Genomic DNA, 21,486 nt, shown 5'->3' with positions numbered 1-21,486 from the left:
TGTTATCAAAAAATGACCACTATAAAACAGTGTCTTCAATGCCAAGGGGGCGATCCATTGCCCGAGTTAGTATTAAATGATTCATTGCTTAACTCGGACATGATCAAACATTTGCCGCTATCTGGCAGACAGTTCCGTTGGACCTCATCAGTCTTCAACCACTATGACTTTCAATTTGTCTCTCAAATGTGTCATTCTCATTATTATTATTTTTTTTTTTTTATCACGGCAACAGCATTTCGGGAATGATGAAGTCTCTGGCACGATGATTTATTTGCACGGGGCTAAATGGTCCTTGCCGCTCTAAAAAATCCCTGGCAGCGAAACGGCCCCAACGTGTTTTTTTTTTTGGGTGGGGAGAGGGGTCAGGTTTCCGCTCTGTAGCACAGTAGCAGAGCCGACAGGGCGCCGTCGTCCGCAAAAGTAATGACCAGGGCATGTGGGTTGAGCGCCTCAGGGGTCCCGACCTGCTCCAGTAATCCACTTTCCCCCCTCGGAGCCTCTCGTCTCGGGACAGCCAGCAGCGGACGGGTGGGGTCGGTGTTGGAGGCTGGTGGAGGCTGGGGTGGGAGAGGTGCAGCACCAAAGTTGCTGAAGTTGTGGGTTTTTTTGACAGTGTAGCTCAGGGCATGAGGTGGGGATAGAGGGGGTGGGGGTTGGGGGGGTGAGTGGTACTGGTAGGGGGGTCAGGTTAGAGGGGGAGGGGGGGTTGGAGGAGATGAGGATGAGAGCCACTTGGGAGCAATGGTGCTAGTAGTGAATCAATACATCCATCCGCATTGGGTGGCTGAGCTCCAGCTGGGAAGGTCACCCACAGCAAATATGGCTCTTGTCCATTCGATAGACACTGACCCACAGCCCCCCTGGGTCCTGTCCCTGATGGTCCCTACAGCATCCACAGCCCAGTGCTGACTGAGAGCACAAATCCATTTGTCAGTCAGTTGGAATGATACTGCAGATAACTATAAGATCAGTCTCTCTCTTTCTCTCTCTCTCTCTCTCTCTCTCTCTCTCTCTCTCTCTCTCACACACACACACACACACACACAAACACACTCTTTCTCTCTCTATCTATCTCTTTCTCTCTCTCTCTCTTTCTCTCACCCACACACACACACACTTTCTCTCTCTCTCTCTTTATCTTTTATTCTCATACATTTATCATAGCAAGTCATTAAAGCACAGAGGCAAGTTAAAATAATGCTGCTTAATGTGGAAAATGGTATGGAATATGTCTATCACACATCATGTAAATTGTATTACAAAGATAAGATAAGCTATCTGATCATGGTGTATGTAAGTTGTACATATATTGCTAGATATCTGTGGAGCACTGAAACATATCTCACATTGGTTGGCATAATGTATAAATGGTAACACCTAAGGCCTTGACTTTAGGCATTTTTCTATTGTGGCTGTGTTTGATGCTATGCTGGGAAGCATAATCATGGTGCCGCTGAACACAAGGAAAGGCTATTCATCTTCTGTGCGAAATGCGTCACATATTTCAACATCTCTGTTGAACCAGCAGTTTAATCCCTCCCTCCCTCTTTCTCTCCAACCCTCTCTCTCTGTCCATTTCACACATGTACACACACACACACACACACACACACACACACACAGGGATGCACACATGCACACAGGCAAGTAAGCACGCATGCACACACACACACACACACACACACACAGACACAGACTTTTTAGCACACACAAATTTCCTTTCTTTCTCTCATTTTCAGTCTCTCTTCAAGACATTCTTACTGTATGTTCCAGAGATTGTCTCATGTCACATATTCCAAAGATTTATTTCCTCTTTTGTCGCTCCCTCCCTAAGCATCACTGTACCATTCTGGGCATAGATTGGATTCTGCTTGGCCAGTGTTGTTGGCATACATGTATAAATCCTGTGCGGATGGTGTAATGGGGAAGAGGTTTGCTGTTTCCTTCCTCCGAGCGGAGAGCTGGGCAAATAGTACACCACCCCGTGGCACCCAGATGGCACACTATCAGTTGTTTAAAAGATCAGACGTGGCGCCGCCGGCAGCTTACTTGGTATTAGCACTCTCCTTTTCCTTTTTATCCCTCCTCTTTCACACTCTGTTTGTGTGTGTGTGTGTGTGTGTGTGTGTGTATGTGTGTGTGTGTGTGTGTGTGTGTGTGTGTGTGTGTGTGTGTGTGTGTGTGTGTGTATGTGTGTGTGTGTGTGTGTGTGTGTATGTGTGTGTGTGAGTGTGTGTGTGTGTGTGTGTGTGTGTATGTGTGTGTGTGTGTGTGTGTGTGTGTGTGAGAGAGAGAGATTGAGTGTGTATGTGTGTGAGCGAGAGGGGGGGGGGGGGGGTGCAAGGGGCATTTATGTTTGTGTGTGAATGAGAGAAATAGTGACAGCGCGCGTGTGAAAAGAGAAAGTCAGTGGGAAGACGCCACTCATGTGCACATCCTCTCTCCTCTACTTAAACATCTGTTTATTTGGTAGCTGCCACAGCTCTCAGTTCAGGCAGGAGACGCCTCTCCGAGGGACCCCGTATGTAATTAAGATGGGAGGTGTCACCCGGGACAACAGGGAAACAGAGGGAGAAAGGGGTCAGGTATGAGTACACAATAATTAGTCCTGTTTCCTCAGTGGGCCAGCGGGGACCACCGAGGTTAATGTGCCCTTGGTTGGCGCATGCCACGAGAGAGAGAAAGCCCACTGCCGCTCAGCTCCTAATCTCTCTAAGGGGCTTGGGAGAGAGGGAGGGAGAGATAGGGGAGTGAGAGAGAGAGAGAGAGAGAGAGAGAGAGAGTAGGGGGAATTAGAAGTGGAGAGGATCGTCTAGAAGATGTCTCTCCGGTATCCATTTAGACCATGCCTGGAATATACGAAACAGTTGTGGAGGACTTTCGTCTCATAAAAATACATCTCATTCCCCCTGGTGCATAGAGTGAGACAGAGAGGGGCAGAGAGATGGAGAGAGGGGCTGAGAGATGGAGAGAGATGGAGAGAGGGGCAGAGAGATGGAGAGAGGGGAAGAGAGGGGGAGAGAGGGGGAGAGAGAGTGCGGTACATGGAGGAATAGCTGCTGAGAATCCTTGGATCATTTTTATTTTCATGGAAGAGGAGGGAAGAAGTTCTCTCTTTGACTTAGACATTATTGATTGGTCCTCTCGTAACCTTGGGAGCACTAGCTGCTGAAGAAGTTTACAAAATTGGATAAAACAAGATTTGCGAAGCATAAAAAAGAATACTCTTCTGTTGCCTTGGATGTTTAACCATCAAGTCGCCCCATCTCATCTCAGACTCATGGGCCTCAGCATCACAATGTCTCTGGAAAGCAAATCAGCATCAAAGCCAGCCAGGAGCAAGAGTCGTTGTGCTCCTGTCAGTGTGTGTGTCAGTTGCCTAGTAAAAGCAATTGACAAATGAGTCAACATCTAGCCCACACACACACAGACACAGACACAGACACAGACACACACACACACACACACACACACACACACACACACACACACACACACACACACACACACACACACACACACAAAGACACACACACTGTCTGACATCCTTCACTGAGCAGCATGTTCGTCTGAGGCATCCAAAGGATGGTGAACCATATTGCAGTTGTTAGAGCATATAAGAACAGCTTGAAACGGCTTCGTGTTTGTGCTTGTGGAGGAAAGATTCCAAGGCACTTTGTCACTCACTCAGCAGCTGTGGATCTTTTTCTTATTATTATTCTTAAAACTACTGGAATGTGCTCGATCATTCTTGCGGCCTTCATCTCCACGTTCTCCTCATTCTCTTTTAACTAACGTCTCTCTTAAACTGACTCATCCACAGATGAAAGCAGTGCGGAATGTTAGAACTTAATTTACTTGGTGACGAAGATAGACTCGCAGATTGTTTGATATTTTACCCAATAAAAGCCAGTGATAATCATGATAGTAAGAAACAGCTCTTTCTGTCCACAATGTGTGCAGACACAGCTGCACACATTAAATGTTTGAATGTTGAAAAATGCTCTTGTCTTGTTTGTTGGCTTGGAGGTAGCATTTAGTAAATGTTAATGAGAGACAATTATCTTTAATTGAAAAATATAAAGGGGGTCTTTATACAACATTTTAATATCAAAACTAAATGCTCTGAGTTTTTTCTTCTTTTCTTTATTTTACTTCTGTTATATTGCTGTAAACAACAAATCTCATTTAAAAACTTACTGAAATTGCTCTGAGGGCTCGGATATAATAAGGCACCGTGTGGAGGCATGTAGGGGTGTGTTGCAATCATGAGGGGAGTTCATAAAGTTCATTCACGTACTGTACGTCCCAACAGTATCACACCCCAACCATTCCATTTATTTTTAATACTAGGACTCTCATGAGGTATGCAGATTAGACCTGTAAATGCATTATGCATACTATTAGTCTTGCCCAGAGGCTACTCAATAGGCTTTCAGACCCTTTCAAAATGCAACATTTTGACCGGACCGTCTGACTCCCACTGATTCCTAAAAAAAAAAAAATCACATTGTAGCAGTAGATGTGTCAAGGTTTGCAGTGTGAGAGTGTATACATGTGTGAAAGAGACAGACAGAGAGAGAGTGTGTGTGTGCGTGTGTGTGTGTGTGTGTGTGTGTGCGTGTCTGTGTGTGTGTGTGCGTGTCTGTGCCTGTGTGTGTGTGTGTGTGTGTGTGTGTGTGTGTGTGTGTGTGTGCGTGCGTGCGTGCGTGTGTGTGTGTGTGTGCATGTCTGTGCCTGCGTGTGTGCCTGTGTGTGTGTGTGTGTGTCTGAGACCATGGACCTCAGTCTCACGTGTTTGTGACCCTGTTCCCCTGGCTGCAGCGTCCATCGTGATTGGGAAGTGGTGGTGTGAGATGGAGCCTTGCCTGGAGGGAGAGGAGTGCAAGACGCTGCCTGACAACTCCGGATGGATGTGCTCGTCTGGGAATAAGATCAAGACCACCAGGGTGAGACCATTGTGGCACACCTCCCTTTTTTCTCCACAGATTTTATATAAGAAGCACTACCATTGTGTGTGTGTGTGTGTGTGTATATATATATATATATATATATATATGTGTGTGTGTGTGTGTCTGTCTGTCTGTGTGTGTGTGTGTGTCTGTCTGTCTGTCTGTGTGTGTGTGTGTGTGTGTGTCTGTGTGTGTGTTACTGTGTCTGTGTCTGTATGTGTCTGTCTGTGTGTGTGTGTGTGTGTGTGTCTGTCTGTCTGTGTATGTGTGTGCGTGTGTGTGTTTCTGAGATTGTGATGTTTGTGTAGGTGGGGGAGTAAAGGTCTCCATCTGTTTGTCTATACTTGCAGGTATTTGCTATACAACAAAAACTAGTTTTATTACTATCAATCTGTCAATAACTCTTATTTCACATCTAAACTCAACTCATAAAAGACCCATAAACCAACTGCTTTATTAATGGCCTCCTGCATCCCTACGGTGGGTGCAGAACATGTTCTATAATCTGACATGAAGGAAGAATACAAAACTCACCTTGGCTCAGGATTCAGCTGAGACATGGAATGGATGCATTCAACACACTAGCCTTCAGCTCAGCCACCCACTCGCCAAGTACTGTATAAGATCCTTTTGAAAGAGGTTTAGACAAGCACGACTAACTGTAATGTCACACTGGTACATGGGTGGAACATATCCTTGGCAGGGCTGTCGGGTTTAGAATCAGATCCCCCCGTATTACTTGACACCAACACATATGTTCAATTGTATGTCTGTGGGTGTCTGTGACTCAAGTAGAAATATAAGTCTTGCAGAGCGCCGGTGTCTGGCGCACATATGAATTCTTCATCACAAGGTGCCCCGTGCAAACCATGAGCTATGATTTCAAGGCAATGCAGAGAGAAACATTATGCTAGGGGCCAATCAATGACGAGAGGGGATGACATTAGTTTAGAAATTGAAAGCAGTGGTAAACGGCAGTAGCAATGCCTACAAACATTCAAAAAATTGCAGTCGGAAAAATTTGTACATTTCTACAGCAAAGATATACATTGATTCCTGACTGCTGATTTGGCTAATTATCAATTTGTAAAGGTTAGGCAAAGTAGGAAGACACGTTAGGAATCCTTGATCAATGTGATTGGGCCAGTGTGTTACAGTAACACAAGTTAACGCAATGTCTACGCCCGTTACCATGCTAGGGTTGGAAACATTACCCAGTAGAGAGCTCCCAGACTCTCGTCACACAGCGAAATGAAGTGAGTGATGAACATAATGCCCCCTTGCCCAAAAGAGTGAAGGTCTGCATGTGGATGAGATTTGACAGGGAGAGCCAACGGGGTTATGAGAGAAAAAGACGCTGGAAGCAATCTGCATTATGCATATGAAGAGTGGGAGTTGGGGGGTGATAAGGACGTCCAGCAAGATAAGTAAATCCGTATTCCCTCCGCAGGCTCCTTTGACCCGAGTAGCCGCCACCACGAGCCATGTGTGAGCATGAATAAGGTGTGAGACTCATAGCCAGACCACATGGGAGGTGGCAGAGAAATGTTGAGCTGGCTGGTGGGGAGGGTGGTTGGGTTTGGGGGGGGGGGGGGGGGGGGGGGGGGGGGGGGGGGGCTTCCTATTTTGTGTGTAAAAATTCTATTCCAAGTCCTGCCAAAGTTCAAAGGAAGTTGAGGCCTGGATTGATGCTCTCTTTCAATGTTGCCAAGGTAAGATCCCTCATCGTAATGTAAACTTAGGGATGCATTAGAGAATGCATTCTTTGAGAAATGTTTTGAAATGTTTCCCTATGCTTTTACCATTTATGTCTATGCTCTATGCCTTTCCATCATGTTGCCTAAAAGCACACAACCACAGGATGAACTCTCATATGCTCTGTCAAACACAAGAGAAGCATTTTGCATTTTGTCAAAAATAAAGTTTATAGTGAGATTGGATTGACACTCTATGCTGAACTGCCAAGCTGGATGTATCTGATGAAGGGAATTTATGGAGAAATAGGCAAACCCTAAGGGTCCTTTGACTGAAGATACACACTTGCTTCTTTTTCTCTCAACCTTTTCTTTGCAGAACACCCAGCCATACTCACCTTTTTAACTCTGGAAGCAAAATGCAGGGGATGATCCTACAGAAACCGAGCTGCATTCTTGCTTCCGTAAAGGTTGGTGTCTCTCTATTCGTTTATTTTTCTTTTCTTCCTCCCTTCTTCCTCCCCCCCCCCCCCCCCCCCCCCCCCCACACCCCACCACCCCACATTCACACAATGCAGATCTTACTCACATTTAATGACTTCTTATACCTTATATACTCTGTATACCAGCCTGGGGATGGGTGTCTCTTACACTTCCCATCGCACCATATTGATGCCAAACACACATTCATAGATGCCAAAGCTTGTCTCTGTGCAGGGGACAAGGCGAGTGCAAAAAGAAAAGGAAGAGTGTGATGAGGAAACATCACAGTTATACTATTACAAGCAAAGACACACACTTATGCATATGCTTGCGGAAAAAGAAAACAAACAAGCATGCATGCACACGCACACACACACACACACACACACACACACACACACACACACACACAGAGAGAGAGAGAGAGAGAGAGAGAGAGAGAGAGAGAACAAACAAACACACATACGCACACACACACACAGGCACACACACAGTACACAGGCATACAGACACACACACACACAAACACACACACACACACACACACACACACACACACACACACACACACACACACACCATGCTGCTCATAAGAAGTGTGTAATACTTGGATTAGTCTCCTTTTCCCCATTTGCTTGCTTTGTCTCATGTCTTGTTTTGCTCGTGGGCACAGTATGGATTTGATTACAGTGTGTGGGAACAGTCTGCCAACCCCATTATCCTCTAATCTATGACACATTCTGAGTCTGTGTGTGTCTGTGTGTGTCTGCGTGTGTGTGTCTGTGTGTGTGTGTGTGTCTGTAAGCAGATGTGTGTGTGTGTGTGTGTGTGTGTGTGTGTGTGTGTGTGTGTGTGCATCTGTAAGCAGATGTGTGTGTGTGTGTGTGTGTGTGTGTGTGTGTGTGTGTGTGTGTGTGTGTGTGTGTCTGTAAGCAGATGTGTTTGTGTGTTTGTGTGTTTGTGTGTGTGTGTGTGTGTGTGTGTATGTGTGTGTGTGTGTGTGTGTGTGTGTGTGTGTGTGTGTGTGTGTGTGTGTGTGTGTGTGTGTGTGAGTATCTCTATGTGAGTATGCGAGACACCTGGGTCCACTGTCTCTATTCCTGCTGTGTTTCTATGAAGAAATGTTCTGTGTCTTCGTAAGTCTCAGAACATCGGATTCAGGCAGCTATCTCAGACCAGCATAAAGAGCAGAAATAGCTTCCTACCTTATTCCGCGCTGCTGGATATCAATACCATTCACTCTCCATTGCCATAGCCATTGTCAAAGCACACAGCCTCCTTTTCTAAGAGCACAAAAGAAGAAACCAAAACATCTCACCAGCAGGCTTTCATTTTGCTCTGAAAAACTCTTTTTCGACGAAATAATAACCACTACTCAAACGCTCCCTCACACTCATACACATGCACAAACAAAATGAATTATACACATTATTCACATTATTTACAAGCCAATCCTATTGTTTGTTTTTTCCCCTTTCTACCCCCTTTTTTTGTCTTTTTCAAACAACTGGCATGAAAAGTAAGACGCTGCCAAAAAACGCGAGTGGCTGACCCCTTTGTTTTTTGTCTTTTTTTCTTTGTGTCTTTCAGAGAGAGACCCCTCCTTACCTGTAGCCCCAGACAAGGCAGGCCTTTTGTTTGAGGAAGTCACAGTGAAGGGAGCTGGGAACCCTCCAAAACTCTCGCCCTGCATAGATCCGCATTACCTGCTCCAGAGGCTAAATAGATCAATCAATTTGTGTCCTGCCAAACAATAAATGCAAGATGAAAAAAAGGAGAGAAAGAAAGTGAAAGATGAGGAGGAGGAGAAAAGAGGGGACGTTGAAATAAAAGCAGTTTTGTCATGAATATGCTCCGTGCTTTCTGTGGTTCGCCTGTGTGCTGTTTGCTCAGAGTGGAGCTGGCTGGCTGGGCTGGCTAGAATGGAGATTTATCTGGGGTGATACAGTGAATCTATCGTGGGGCAAAACACACACACACACACACACACACACACACACATGGTGTTTTAAGCCCCCACCATCGACTTCAAGGCAGCGCTGCGACCGTTGACTTCACGGCACCTAACCTTAACTCTAACCATAACCCTAACCCTTGCCTAACCCTAGTGCCTTCCATGCAGTGCTGCCTGGAAGACGACGTTGGCTTAAAACACCATCATGCCATAAAAACACACGCACACTACACCCACCTATTCAGTGTGTGTACAGTACAGTATTAGATACAACTCAGTACAGTCATCAGGTGCTCACGACACTTTTGATCTTTGTGCCTCTAACGTGAGTGATAACAGCGGGTCCAGTCTGGAGCTTAGTGTCCTGCCCCAGTTCAGAGTGTGCTTTTGTCACACTCATCTCCCAGCTGTCACAGAACAGATTCCTCTAGATGGTGATTTTTATTATTATTATTAATAGGATACCTAATCTAGCTGTATCAGCCATTTCTGCACATACTGTACCACCACCCCACAAGTAGCATTCAAGGCCTGAATTTGTCACAAGACACACACCAGCATATGGTTGTGGTGGCTAGCACACACTACCCGATCTGCGAGTTTTTCAGAGCAAAAGTGACCTTCTCATGACAAAATGTTGTTCCAATTTAAACTCAGCATCATGCAGCTGTTTGTCAAAATCATATGAAGCTGTAATCCACCAGGGGAGAGTGTACTTCTCTCTAAAGTCACACAAGCAGTTGTTTAGGCTTTTATCTCCCATCAGTCTTACACTAAATTGGGCATATTGTCCTTGTCTGTGCATTTGCATCACAGTGCCATCATATCATTTCCACCAGCTGAATGTCGGTATTATTTCGGTAGAGGAGCTGCCTTATTTAATCGTCCTTGTGTCTGCACTTCCTCTAATGCACGAGAAGTCTGGAATTTAACAACCATGACTGATTTTTAAAAAAGTAGCAGTTCACTATTTTATGACATTAAAGTCAGGGACAGGTTTTTTTAGGTGTATTACTCACCTTAGGAGAGCGAGGATGAGAAAGGAAATAGATGAGAGACTCCGTAGCTGAATTGCACTGTCCTCAATCTCAGCCTTGCGATTCCCTTTGCTGGACTCTCCTCTTATTAAGGTAGATGTTGAGGTAGGCTCTGACAACAAACAGAGAGGGTCAAGCTGACACTGTGAGAGCTGCAAGGGTCAGCACGCTCAATTTCTACACTCAATAATAGAGTTAATAAAAGAGTTCCTTATCGCGTCTCTTTTGCCTCTTTTACCTTATTTCATTTGCTTAGTTTCATTTTCTAGTATAGGAAAGAAGAGAGCTGCAGAAAATCCCCATCTTTCTACATTGAGTCTTACAATGAATTCCATTTCACTCCACAGTTTAATACAGACTAAGTTCACTTGACAGGCCAATAATCTGTCAGTATTAATTGCATAATGCTTCGCCACTCATGTCTGCTTCCTTAAATCGATTACATGTCTCTTTGATATTAGTAGCATGTACTTCTCACCATGTAAATTTACACAAATGAATCAATACTCTGTTGGGTCATCAGCCCTGATACATCAAGTGTGGCTTTTGCACGCAGCCTCATGCCTGATTACACCGGCCATGGACGCTTCACATGCATAATAATGTCATATCAGAAGATGAAAATGCTGCATGACCAACAGCAATCACAAACCCAGTCAAAGTGTCAGTCAGTGCTTTAACACACACACACACACACACTGGCTAACCTGTTGAACTGCAACATTGTTGAGCAGGAAAATCAAGCAGGTGTAAAGGGGTCGCTCAGAGGAGAAATTGTGTGTGCATCCACGAGATGCATATTTGAATGCAGGAATATTTCAATCTATCTCAATCTATGGGTACACGCCTGCTAACAAGCTTAAAAGGACATTAGTTCAGGAGCCTATATTGATCCCCATGTCTGAGATATTGATCCCCTATAATGAGGCTGTGTTCATGCTATTCTTCTGTGTGTGATAGTATAATTGCTAATACATATTTACTGATCCTCTAAAGGAGATTGATTATTCATGAACAAGTTAGTGAAGACCTCCGATTTCTCATCTGTGGTTATATAAAGCCAATATGATCTTGATCTGAGAATAGAGAGACCATAATACATTCATCTCTTTCATTAAAATGTATTTCATTATAAGTAATATGAAAGGGAATGTTTCCATTATAGATGTTCAATGTTGCCGTAAACTGAATGTGGATTGATTATTAGTACTTCCAGTTTTTGCACAATGACACATTTTACTGCTTATGGCAGAGATGTGATGTCCTTACCCAAGTTATTAAAACATTTATTCAAAATTACTGGGACTCATAATGAAATCATAATTATACAACATACATCATGAACTGTACACTGAAGAAGTTGCAGTATCAGGGAAAACATGTAATTGATGACTCAGTTATTCAACTCATGATTGATGATGCATCTGAGACTTTCAGATGGATAAAGATAGAAACGATCTGGAATAGGGGAGATGGAGGAAGATTCTTAGCAGCCATTTATCATTTTTTACTTTGAAGCCAGAAAGAATGTATGCTTTATAAGTCAGCAAAACGACTTCTCTGACTGAATTCACTGCTAATCTGACAGCCGGCTCAGTGCTGCACAGTTAAACCTTTTAAAGGACTCCCAGCTGCAAGAGCCACAGTTCATATCCAGAGTTCTGACTTTGATGTGTGTTGTGAATGTTTACTTCGAGGGAAAAGCACAAACAAATAACACACATGCCTGTGTATGTACACAGCATGTAAACAGTTTGGAATGCAACCATCATTAAATACTAGATTTTCATTGGACATCACCTCAATGTGCTTGTGCAAAGCTGGCACTTTTTCTTGCTTCTGTTGCCATGGCATCAGACAGTGATGGACAGGACCACCTCTGAGGGCAGGCACATCGGAGAGTGACAGGGGGTTCGGGGTGTGTCATCTCTCACTTGCACAGCTGTCAGACTGCAGGGGTTTGGGAGGTCCCAGAGGGGATGTGTGTGTTTGTGTGGGGGGGGGGGGTTGTCCTGTCTCCCTGTCGACTGTCCTCGGTCTCAATCACCCGGGCACACACCTGGCTGGCTGTCACCAGTGCACACCTGTGGAAAATGCCAGCATATGCTGCTGCCTGTGCCCACGGCTTAGCCGTGGGGTTGAGCTTTTAATTAGCCCCACTCGGTGTGAACAACACCTCAACTTTCTGGTGTCAAAAACATTTCTCCCTCTCCCAGGTTTATTTACTCTGAGTGTGACAGACAGGAGCTAGCTGCACAAACAACAGTAATAGTAGCAATAGAGTATAGTTTGTAATCTAATCAAATTACAAAACTGAGGGAGCTTCTGCAGCGATGGTGTCCTTGAAAGTCTCTTGGGGGGGAAATGGTTCAGTGTGCATATAAATGGCATAAATGGCCTTGTTGGTTGTCCGTTCTGTCTGGCGGGTGAGACTCGGCGCCTTCAGAGTCCGTCTATAGCTCTGAAAGCCGTCTCAGGTCCCATTCAAACCTCCATGAATTCAGAGCCAGGGCTGAATGGAAGACCCTGAGACACAGACGGAGAGGCACAGGTGAAGTGAGAGAGAGAGAGGGAGAGAGAGAGAAAGAGAAAGAACGAGGGGGAGGCACGACTGTTCGGAGGCTTACATCCTCCTGGCAAAGAGTGTAGTCAGCGGCGTCTGCTGTGAGTTGAGTCGGCGCTCACAAGATGGAGAGCGCCAGCGAACAACACCGTTTTTCAGCCCTGTGATATCACACAGTACGGGCGCTAGTCTATCGCAGTTTAAAGGGTCTCGCTCCCTCTCAACCTGCCTGTCTGTTTTCCTCACCAAAAAAAAAATACACAAAGAAAGAAATAAAACACAGCTGAGATGAGGAGAGGCCCACAGTTCAAAAGAGCCCTCTTGTTTTGAAATTGTGGATTGCGGGTATTCCTTGGGGTGTAATCCTTGCAAGCTGGTATGCCTTTGTTCTATCTAAGTGTGTATGTTTTTCTCTTTCTCCCTCCCTCACTCTCTCTCTTTCTCTCTCTATCCTCTCTGTTTCAGATTCATCCAAGGACCTAACAAAGAACCACCTCACAGGGACTATGTGTGGATTCCCTCAAATCAGAACTGACTAAACCATTACATTACGGGGCAACTGGATTACCTGTGACCGACAGAAGGATATCCTCGGAGATACAAATAGCTTGATTTGTGTGGTGGCAAGGATTTCTATAAAGGGACGGGCTAATCCTGTTTTTGATCAATGAGCCCCCTCGTTGGTGACTTTTTCTCTTCTCATGCCTTTGTTTTTCTGCTGTAAAAAACTCAAAAGAGCTTAGAAGGACGTTTTAGGGGATATACAAACGATGTCTGAGACAAATTGGATGATCCCAACTGAGCAACTAGTGGATCCCCAGCAAAGTGGATGTTAACCAGGATGTGATCCAACTGAGATTTCAGAACATGGAAATGATTTTCCAAGTGTTTTTTTCTCCGACGGTTAGATTTGTCCTTTATCCCTTGAGTGACGACGGAGCATGCCAATTTGGCTCAGACGTGACGAGTCCAAGCAGCTTGCAGTGTAATACAGAATGACTGGAGCAGGTTGAGTCCGATTCTGTTGCCCCACTCCACCCCCTACACTTTCAGAGCCAATCAACAGCAGCAACAAATGCACCGCAAGGTCACATGGTCAACAGACAGCCCATACACACACAGTTCTTGTCCAATATGTTTTATTTTGTGTTTCTTTGGCATGCTCAGTGTATTTCATTGGAGCTTTCTTTGTACTGACAGTAACCTGTACGTAAAATGTATATATAAATATAAAATGTATATATCCGCATAGTTCCATTCTAAAAACAAAGACTGTGCAGATCTAACAAAAGACACGTTAAAGAATGAACAAGCTTTGAATGGAGATCTTTATCTGAAATCATAATTTTTGTCCCTACAGTATATGTGGAGTTCTGTGAATTCCCCGTCTCAAAGGTTGCCAGAGCAATATCCTCCTTCTGTAGTGGACATTTTGCTGTGTTTGCTTGTGTTTGGAGGCTTTGTGAAAAGGTCAGCTGGATCAGTTGGGTGAGAGAGAGCAAAAAAAAAGAGAAATTCAACACACTGTACACACCCCAGACCGTCCAGCCATAGAGAACTAGAGATGAAGTATATAATGTTCAGACAAGGCCAGGGCTTCAAACTATAATTTTTTTTCGCCCCGTTTCATCTGATATTGGGAATAGATGTAGACGTGGACATGCTTGTTTCTGTGTAGCTCACATGCAATGCACCGGACATGGAGAGAAGAAAGTGGATTGCTGATAATAAAAAAAAAAAGTCATGAAAAAAAATGAAGCTGTCATCTCAGCCAGATACACGGTACAGTAACCCCAGTAGATATACAAACAGTCCAGTACGGCCTTACCTGAATAAAAAAAGTTTTCTACAGCCTGTCTCACCAAATTTCTTCAGTGTGTCGGAAAGAAAATGGTCTCTGTGCATTTGCTGGCCTTATGCACCATGACAACTTCAATCTGTTCACCAAGAGGATATGATATGTTTGTAAAGTTTAGAAAACATTGGTAAGTGTTGTCCTTTAAAAAAGATTATCTGCACTAGCAGTTTATTTACCCCTTAATTATGGCCAGGCAGAGCTGACGCTGATGGGTGCCTCACTGCGACAGCAGCAGCAGCAGCTAAAAGTGAATAAAGAACTGTAGGGCACTGCTTTACATAGAGACTCAGATAAATGAATTTGTGATTTTTCATTTATGCAATTCCCTGCCTGGCACAGAGTTTATTAGCATTGCTCGCTCACTTTACTCACTCCATTAGAATAAAAAAATGTCAATGTTATGCCAAGAAAATCCCAAATGGTATCATAACAGAGTGCTCCTTTTATATATAATATTATAATATATATATTGTTATGCGAGAGTTGTTTGTCTCAACCAGCCACAATTTTATTAATTAACCCCCTTCCAAAGAAAAAAAAGCTGATAGATTATATTTTTATTCATGGTTGTGGATTCCTCATCGTGCAGTCACACAGGGAATTCAATTGACAGACACATCAGTCTCCTTACCGTTTTTCTTCTTCTGTCAGCACCCTTATGCAAGGATATGCAAACGATGGTGTGTTTTCTCTTCTTCAATGAGGCGTCGCCTGTGCTGTTGTTTTATTTCTAATAGGATTGAAAAGCTCAGGGGCTCAGTGTGCGTTCTGCGGTGTGAGAAGACGGAGGTTCCACTGCAGAGTTTTGGGAGCCTGCCACTGTAATATAATGAGGAGATTACGTGCAGTTGGCAAGAATGCAACAGTCAAGGAACACAAGTCGCCATTTATTGCGTCTGAAATAAAGTGGCAAAGCGGAGTCAGAGGTAACTGTGGGGAAAGTGTTTAGCCTTTAATGTGTGCGCCACTTAGCCCCATGACAAATACTTGCACTAATGATGAGGCCTTTAAAGTGGATATTGGGCTCCTTTTTAGGCAGATGGCCACTGAACAAAAAAAGACTTCATCCTTCAACTGCGTAAAGTTTTGTCGGAGAAGATGCTCTGTAGGCTGGGTGAACCCAGACTGATCTGATGGCGGTTTCTTTTCCACCCTGCGGCTCAGGCTGGAAACCTGCACATCTCTTTCTCCTGCTTCCGTTACACTTTTGCAGGGGCCAATCACAAACTGGCTTATCCAGCTGGTGCGCTATTGGCAGGTTTAAAACGATGACGATAGCAGGAGAGCCTGGAGTTTTCACGTTGCTCTGCAAACGTCACCCGGTTCGTTGGTCAGATTGGTGAATGACTATCCAATTGCGTACAGAGTCATTTGAACTATGCCTGTTGATCATGCCTCTTTTGCAGTAGAAAATACATAGCGGACTCCCCAGACTAATGTTCAATCTTAAAAGATTGAGCTTGGTCTGGTGAAAGCCAGACTAGATGTTATATGTCTACATTTAAATATTCTTTTTCAATTCAAGAGTCTGGATGATTGAATCAACACTGCAGCATGTTCAAAGCAAAAATACCACTATTTGTTTTCTCAATACAGCTCAGTTTGAATGTCCTCAGGTAGGACTGAGGAAAACGTGTCTTTAACCATCACTAAGGTCAAAGTAAACAAGGTTGTTAAAAACTTGAATTTAAGGCATTCCAATGGGCTAACTACTGTAGTTTTTTTTCAGGCTTTCAGATTGTCAAGAGGAAAGGTGAAGGTAAATGCCAGGTATTGAGCAGACACTTTTTTTCCAGAGTAACTCAAGTATCCTACTTTGGAGAAAACTCTACTGCTTCGAAGACACTGATGCCACCCAATGGATTCAATTATTTATTGTAGTTATATTACTTTACCATGTCCATGACATGCCAAAGTAACCCATTTCACATGCTTTACCTGTCACTGTTCACTAAAAACAGGACCATGACATGCCAAAGTAACACATCATCACATTATGTCAGTCCACAATCCATGAATATATGAACTGTAGACCTCACTTTTCAGAACCAATGAGGGAACTGGAAGTGGTAGAAGGAAACCGTGAAGCTTTCCGCGCGCTGTTGGAAATATTTCATTGATTAAGAATGTAGAATATAGGAGTGACATTGTACTAGGAAATTGAACCCCTTTTAACCCAATAAATCTGACTCCACTTAATATGGAAAAGTTTTAGTTCAATATAATATAAATATCCATAGTAGGTTGATATACCCACAATATAGACTGTTAATGAGAATGCCCACTTGTTTTCTTATGACACACGCAAATTCTAGGAATAACTCCTCAGTCACAATAGCTGCCATTTATTTTCAATGGGAGTGGCCAGAGCCATATAAACGTAGAGTTGCGACAATGGGTGTTCAAAATTCCGTTGGTCACGTGGTTTGTGTAAACCTCAACTAGTTCCCGGAAGTGATTGACAATGGATTAGAATGCATTAAATAGGCTACTGTTCAATGGGAGACAGAGCCACGATTTGGGGTAATTGACAGTCAATAAATGCATTGATATACAATATAACACAGTGTAATTATTGTGTAAACTATGTAGTTATCCTACCATTACAACAATATTAAATTAAATTCCAGACCTTATATCTTAGCCTGCTATATAAGGTGGCCTTTTTTCCGCCCTTTTACGTGTCACTTAATATTAATTTCTGTACAAAATCAAGACGGGAGATTCTTTAGAAAACGCAATTGCACCCACCCCATAAGTGTATCTAAATTATCGCTATATAAAATAAATTACCTCGTAGTGACTCGAAAAGCTGTAAACAGTGTTTTTGAGACTGCGTGTAGCCTACAAAAGCGCATGGAGCTCCTGTGAATTTTGATTTTGCAACGAGAAACTGTAACACAGCTAGTCTAACATTACTTGTTTGAGTTTTCTACCCCGCGTTTCCTCTGGTAGTCACTGATCTGAGCTAATGAGCGAATTACCTAGCCAAGCCTAGCCTATCGTCGCGGGAGAATAAAAAAAAGTTTAAAAGTTTTTTAACATCTCCAGTGTAATGGTGGGCATTCTAAGTTAACCGTAGCATTAGGCCTATCTATTTAGTAACCCCATGGTAATGCGAGTGATCATAATAAAATATAAAATGTGACATGTAAGTCCTTCTATAAATTACCAGGCTATGAACTCATAAACATGAACAGCATTTTGTCATCGTTTGTCATTCACCGTGCTGTGAACAGCATTAAGAGCTTGAGATTCAGACAGGTGAGCACCTGGGAATGGTGTGCATCGTGTCAGAAAATAGCAATTTGATCAGTGATCATGCATCATCAGCGCAAGCTTGGTTTGAAACTTTCTGGGGATGGGGATTTTACACGATCCTTCATCACTGGGCTAGTGTGCCCTGCTGTGTTAATATGACCGTGCTGATGCTAACAGCTGCAGCTCCCTCAAATCTAGGTTGTCTCATGCATATTAGGCTAGCTTTTGCCAATGAAAATGAATGCAAAATAAAAAAAACAGTCCTGCTCCTAACTGAAGAAACGTTTACGTTACCAACAATGTTAACAACAAACTCAGTTTCACTGCTGCAAGTACAAAGTTGGCTGTAAATATGCTTCGCCATATTTAACGAACCAGCTAGCTTTGTGATAACAAAATCTTACCTTTTATGTGTTTAGTCCACTGAAAGTTATCCACATAACGATTAAATCCACAGTTATGGAGGAATTGTTTTGGGGAAGCAGTTGCACTTTATCCCACTTTTGCTGCCCTTTTTAAAATTAAACCACTTAAATCCATAGCCTAGATGAGCATTGTGAATAACGTTACAACTATGTTGACATGATGGTAGCAGCTAAAGCTAAATTCCCAAGACACGTCACGTCATAAAAGTTGTAGGCTACAAACCAAAAACTTAATGACAGCTCGTTTGTGGTGTTGCCTAGTGCTGCCTAATTGAAATGGTATAGGCAAGGTTTATCTTATAGTAGGTTATTATGTGTGGCACATTTATTGGGCTTTAGCCTCTTTTAATTTATTTGATAAGGAACTGATAAAAACTGAGCAGCAGCAGAAAAGCTGTCAAAGTCGATACATAAATAGTTTATTATTATAATAAGGTTATTAATACTATTACTTTACTACTATGACTATAACATGGTGAGTTGTTGATGTGACTGAGACCATTGTTGTAGTGAGATCATTAGATTGAATCAATCAAGACGTGACAATGTATATATACATTTGATTGCATTTCCTGTTCCTAGCTAACTTCACCTGTGAACATGTGACAAGCATGTGACAGTAGGCCCACAATAGGCCCACACTTAGTAGCTGATCAAAAGTCCACATATGATTGAAGGATATGATAAAAGGATTATCATCAGCCTGGAAATTAGGATCCTTACAAAACCAATGATAGTGATGTTATATGTCTTACATCTTTCCCTTTGACCAATGCTTTTAGAATGTAGAATGTAGAATAATCATAGGAGTGACATTGTATAGGAAATTGAATTATTTTGTAACTAGTATGATATGACATCCTGAGCAACAAATCATAAAAGGAACCCAGGCCAAGACAAAACTGTGAACCTTAAAATAGGCCATTATTTGTAAACTCCATCATTTTCTTCAACAGTGACTTTTATGGTCTAGATGATTTGACTTCCCTCAAGGGAACAAGAGCAGTGCTGCGGTTTGTGGAGCTGGTGTGATTCTAGACTTCTCACTTCCCCCATTAAACATGAGCAATTCCTCTTCCCTGGTTTTCCATTTCAGTGAGACGTTACACAGAATTTGACCATTTGAATTCAGTGACTCGTTATGAGATTATTGTCGTGTTTCATTGTTTGTCATATCTGTGGTCTTTGTAGCCCTCAGACATTTAATGTCAGCTCACACTCCATCAGGTTTGCAATTTTGATAAATATTTTTGTATACTGACGATCCAACACGGTGGCCAACTGTAAGTGAATAATTCTGTGAAACAGGACATAAAACCAGAATCGTGAGCACATCAGCTTGCTGGTCTGCCTTCAGTGCCTCTAGCTCTGTTCAGTTCTAATGCATTAATGCAGTGATAAATGCAGGTTAAAGTACTGCAGCGCTTGAACGCCTTCCAAGCCTTTGCCACATTGTTTATGTATTTACATTTTGACAGCATTTCTCAGAATTTGGTTTCATGGTGTCAATCAGCTGTGAACACAACCAAGTGGCCAAGGTTTAAAAACATGTTTGCATTGAACGTTAGTTTATCAAATATTTACTGTGTGAGTATGCTTTGTACACAGTATTTACACGTATTTCTATGTGTCTCAAAGCTTACCTGTCCACATAAGGCATTCAGTTTACAGAGACAAACTATCAGACATCTCTCAGGGGATTTCACTTTCTATACGATTGGAATGATTAAATGTCACCAAACATGTTTGCACATCTTGGTTTCTGGCAAACTTTACAATTCACAGTCAGAGTAAATATAAGAGGTGTTATGGAAGTCTACAGTTACGGTGTTATTCTTGTAAGTAAAAAAAACTGTCTCAGGTCATGTCTTTGTTCATTCATTATCAATAACTATCAAATTGCTATAGGAACCTCTGTGGTATCTTTAACAAAACCCTTTATGCCACTCACTTCACTCACTCAAAGGCCACCATACTCAAAGCCCTTTATAACATATTTCACTGGCTTGACACAAAAGTTCCTGTCAAATGGGGTCTTCATAGACGTGTTCAATATTGGTGTTTCAAACATTCATTGCAGTTCATCCAGTGAAAGCAGGTCCAGCAGTCTCTGTGAATACAGCCTTCTTAGCCTGTTCTGTGATATGTCTGAAGAAAATGTATTTTATTTATATTGTAACCCAAAAACTGTGTTTATGTACAATCCTTTATGTGATTCTATTGGTCCTTCTATAGGTTCAAAAAAGCCCTCACATGTGTCAAAAAGAGCACTGTAAATGGTTGGGGGAATGAACCTGTACCTTTGTTCAGTGGCTTCTCCATCCTCTCCCTCCCAGCGGCAGACGTCGCAGCAGTTGCATTGTGGGAGATAAGGAATGAAAAGGCAGCTAGCGCAGCGTCCTGCACGGTTGACTGAGAGAGTTCAGCAGTTGAAGTCTGGGTGAGAGCGGTGAATGAGTGAAAAGCGGATTAGCGCACATTCATCCCGCAGACAAAAAGACAACGGCAGCTATCTGGAGTATGCAAATGAATGGTGTCAAAGTTTGCCTGAGATATGCTGGGGAAGAACAGACCCTGAACCTGGAGGGAAATGCTCTCTTCTGCTCTGGGTTGGGAGGGCAGGAAGAGGGAGGGGGATTCACATCACAGGAATTGGAGGAGAAATCCACCTTGGGCAGTCAGGGTCAGATGGATTATTCACCTAAGACTAGGTATTTTGAGCGTATTTTGGGGGTTTTGCCATTGTCGAGATACTGTAGGACTGTGAAGAGAGCGGCAGGAAGCGAATGGGAGAGAGAGATCGGTTGAGATAGGGAAATGACCAGGGTTGGACTCGGACACAGCGCCCACCGAGGAAGTATTATTTTCATGTGCCTCAGGTATTTTTCTGTTATTTTGGGTACCATAATTCACCTGGTCTGTATATGGGACCACAGCATAGAATGTGAATCCTCATCTTCCCATGTTGTCTGTGTAGCAGGGTGATACATAGGAAGGGCCAAGGGGCCAATCACAGTAGCCTGACTACGCCACCCTGAGGCCTAGTGCATCAGGGAATCTTTAAGAGATCGTACCTCTAAACAGACACAGCTCGTTCAGGTTCAAATATTACACAAGGGAGACATGAATTCCAGCAAAGCAAAAGATTTATTAATACACAAAAGTTGGGAAGTGGAGATCTGAGGGTGGCAACTATGGAAATCCACACAAATATGTAAAAGCATTAAGAAAAGCTCACCTACACAGCAAAGGCACA

At 43.1% G+C, this 21,486-nt stretch overlaps 1 protein-coding gene across 3 annotated transcripts in view; it reads left to right on the top strand.

Moving 5' to 3' along the window:
• The window catches only part of LOC121706709 (chemokine-like protein TAFA-1), a 115,794-nt gene extending 101,292 nt beyond the window's left edge, over nucleotides 1-14,502 (top strand). The window contains exons 4-6 of one of the 3 annotated variants that reach the window (XR_006031111.1): nucleotides 4,828-4,952; nucleotides 7,029-7,119; nucleotides 13,152-14,502. Coding sequence is in view for 1 of the 3 variants with exons in the window: in XM_042088677.1 (XP_041944611.1) it covers nucleotides 4,828-4,952; nucleotides 13,152-13,169 (143 nt within the window). In the remaining 2 variants the exon portion in view is untranslated. Of the gene's footprint in view, nucleotides 1-4,827; nucleotides 4,953-7,028; nucleotides 7,120-8,722; nucleotides 8,943-13,151 lie in introns of those variants that run through there. The other 2 variants (XR_006031110.1, XM_042088677.1) reach the window with 2 other exon arrangements.
• Nucleotides 14,503-21,486: the final 6,984 nt, after the last annotated feature.

The sequence above is a fragment of the Alosa sapidissima genome, chromosome 4 (genome assembly GCF_018492685.1).
Source record: "Alosa sapidissima isolate fAloSap1 chromosome 4, fAloSap1.pri, whole genome shotgun sequence".
Classification (NCBI taxonomy): domain Eukaryota; kingdom Metazoa; phylum Chordata; class Actinopteri; order Clupeiformes; family Clupeidae; genus Alosa; species Alosa sapidissima.
This window is presented reverse-complemented; position numbering and strand designations above follow the sequence as displayed.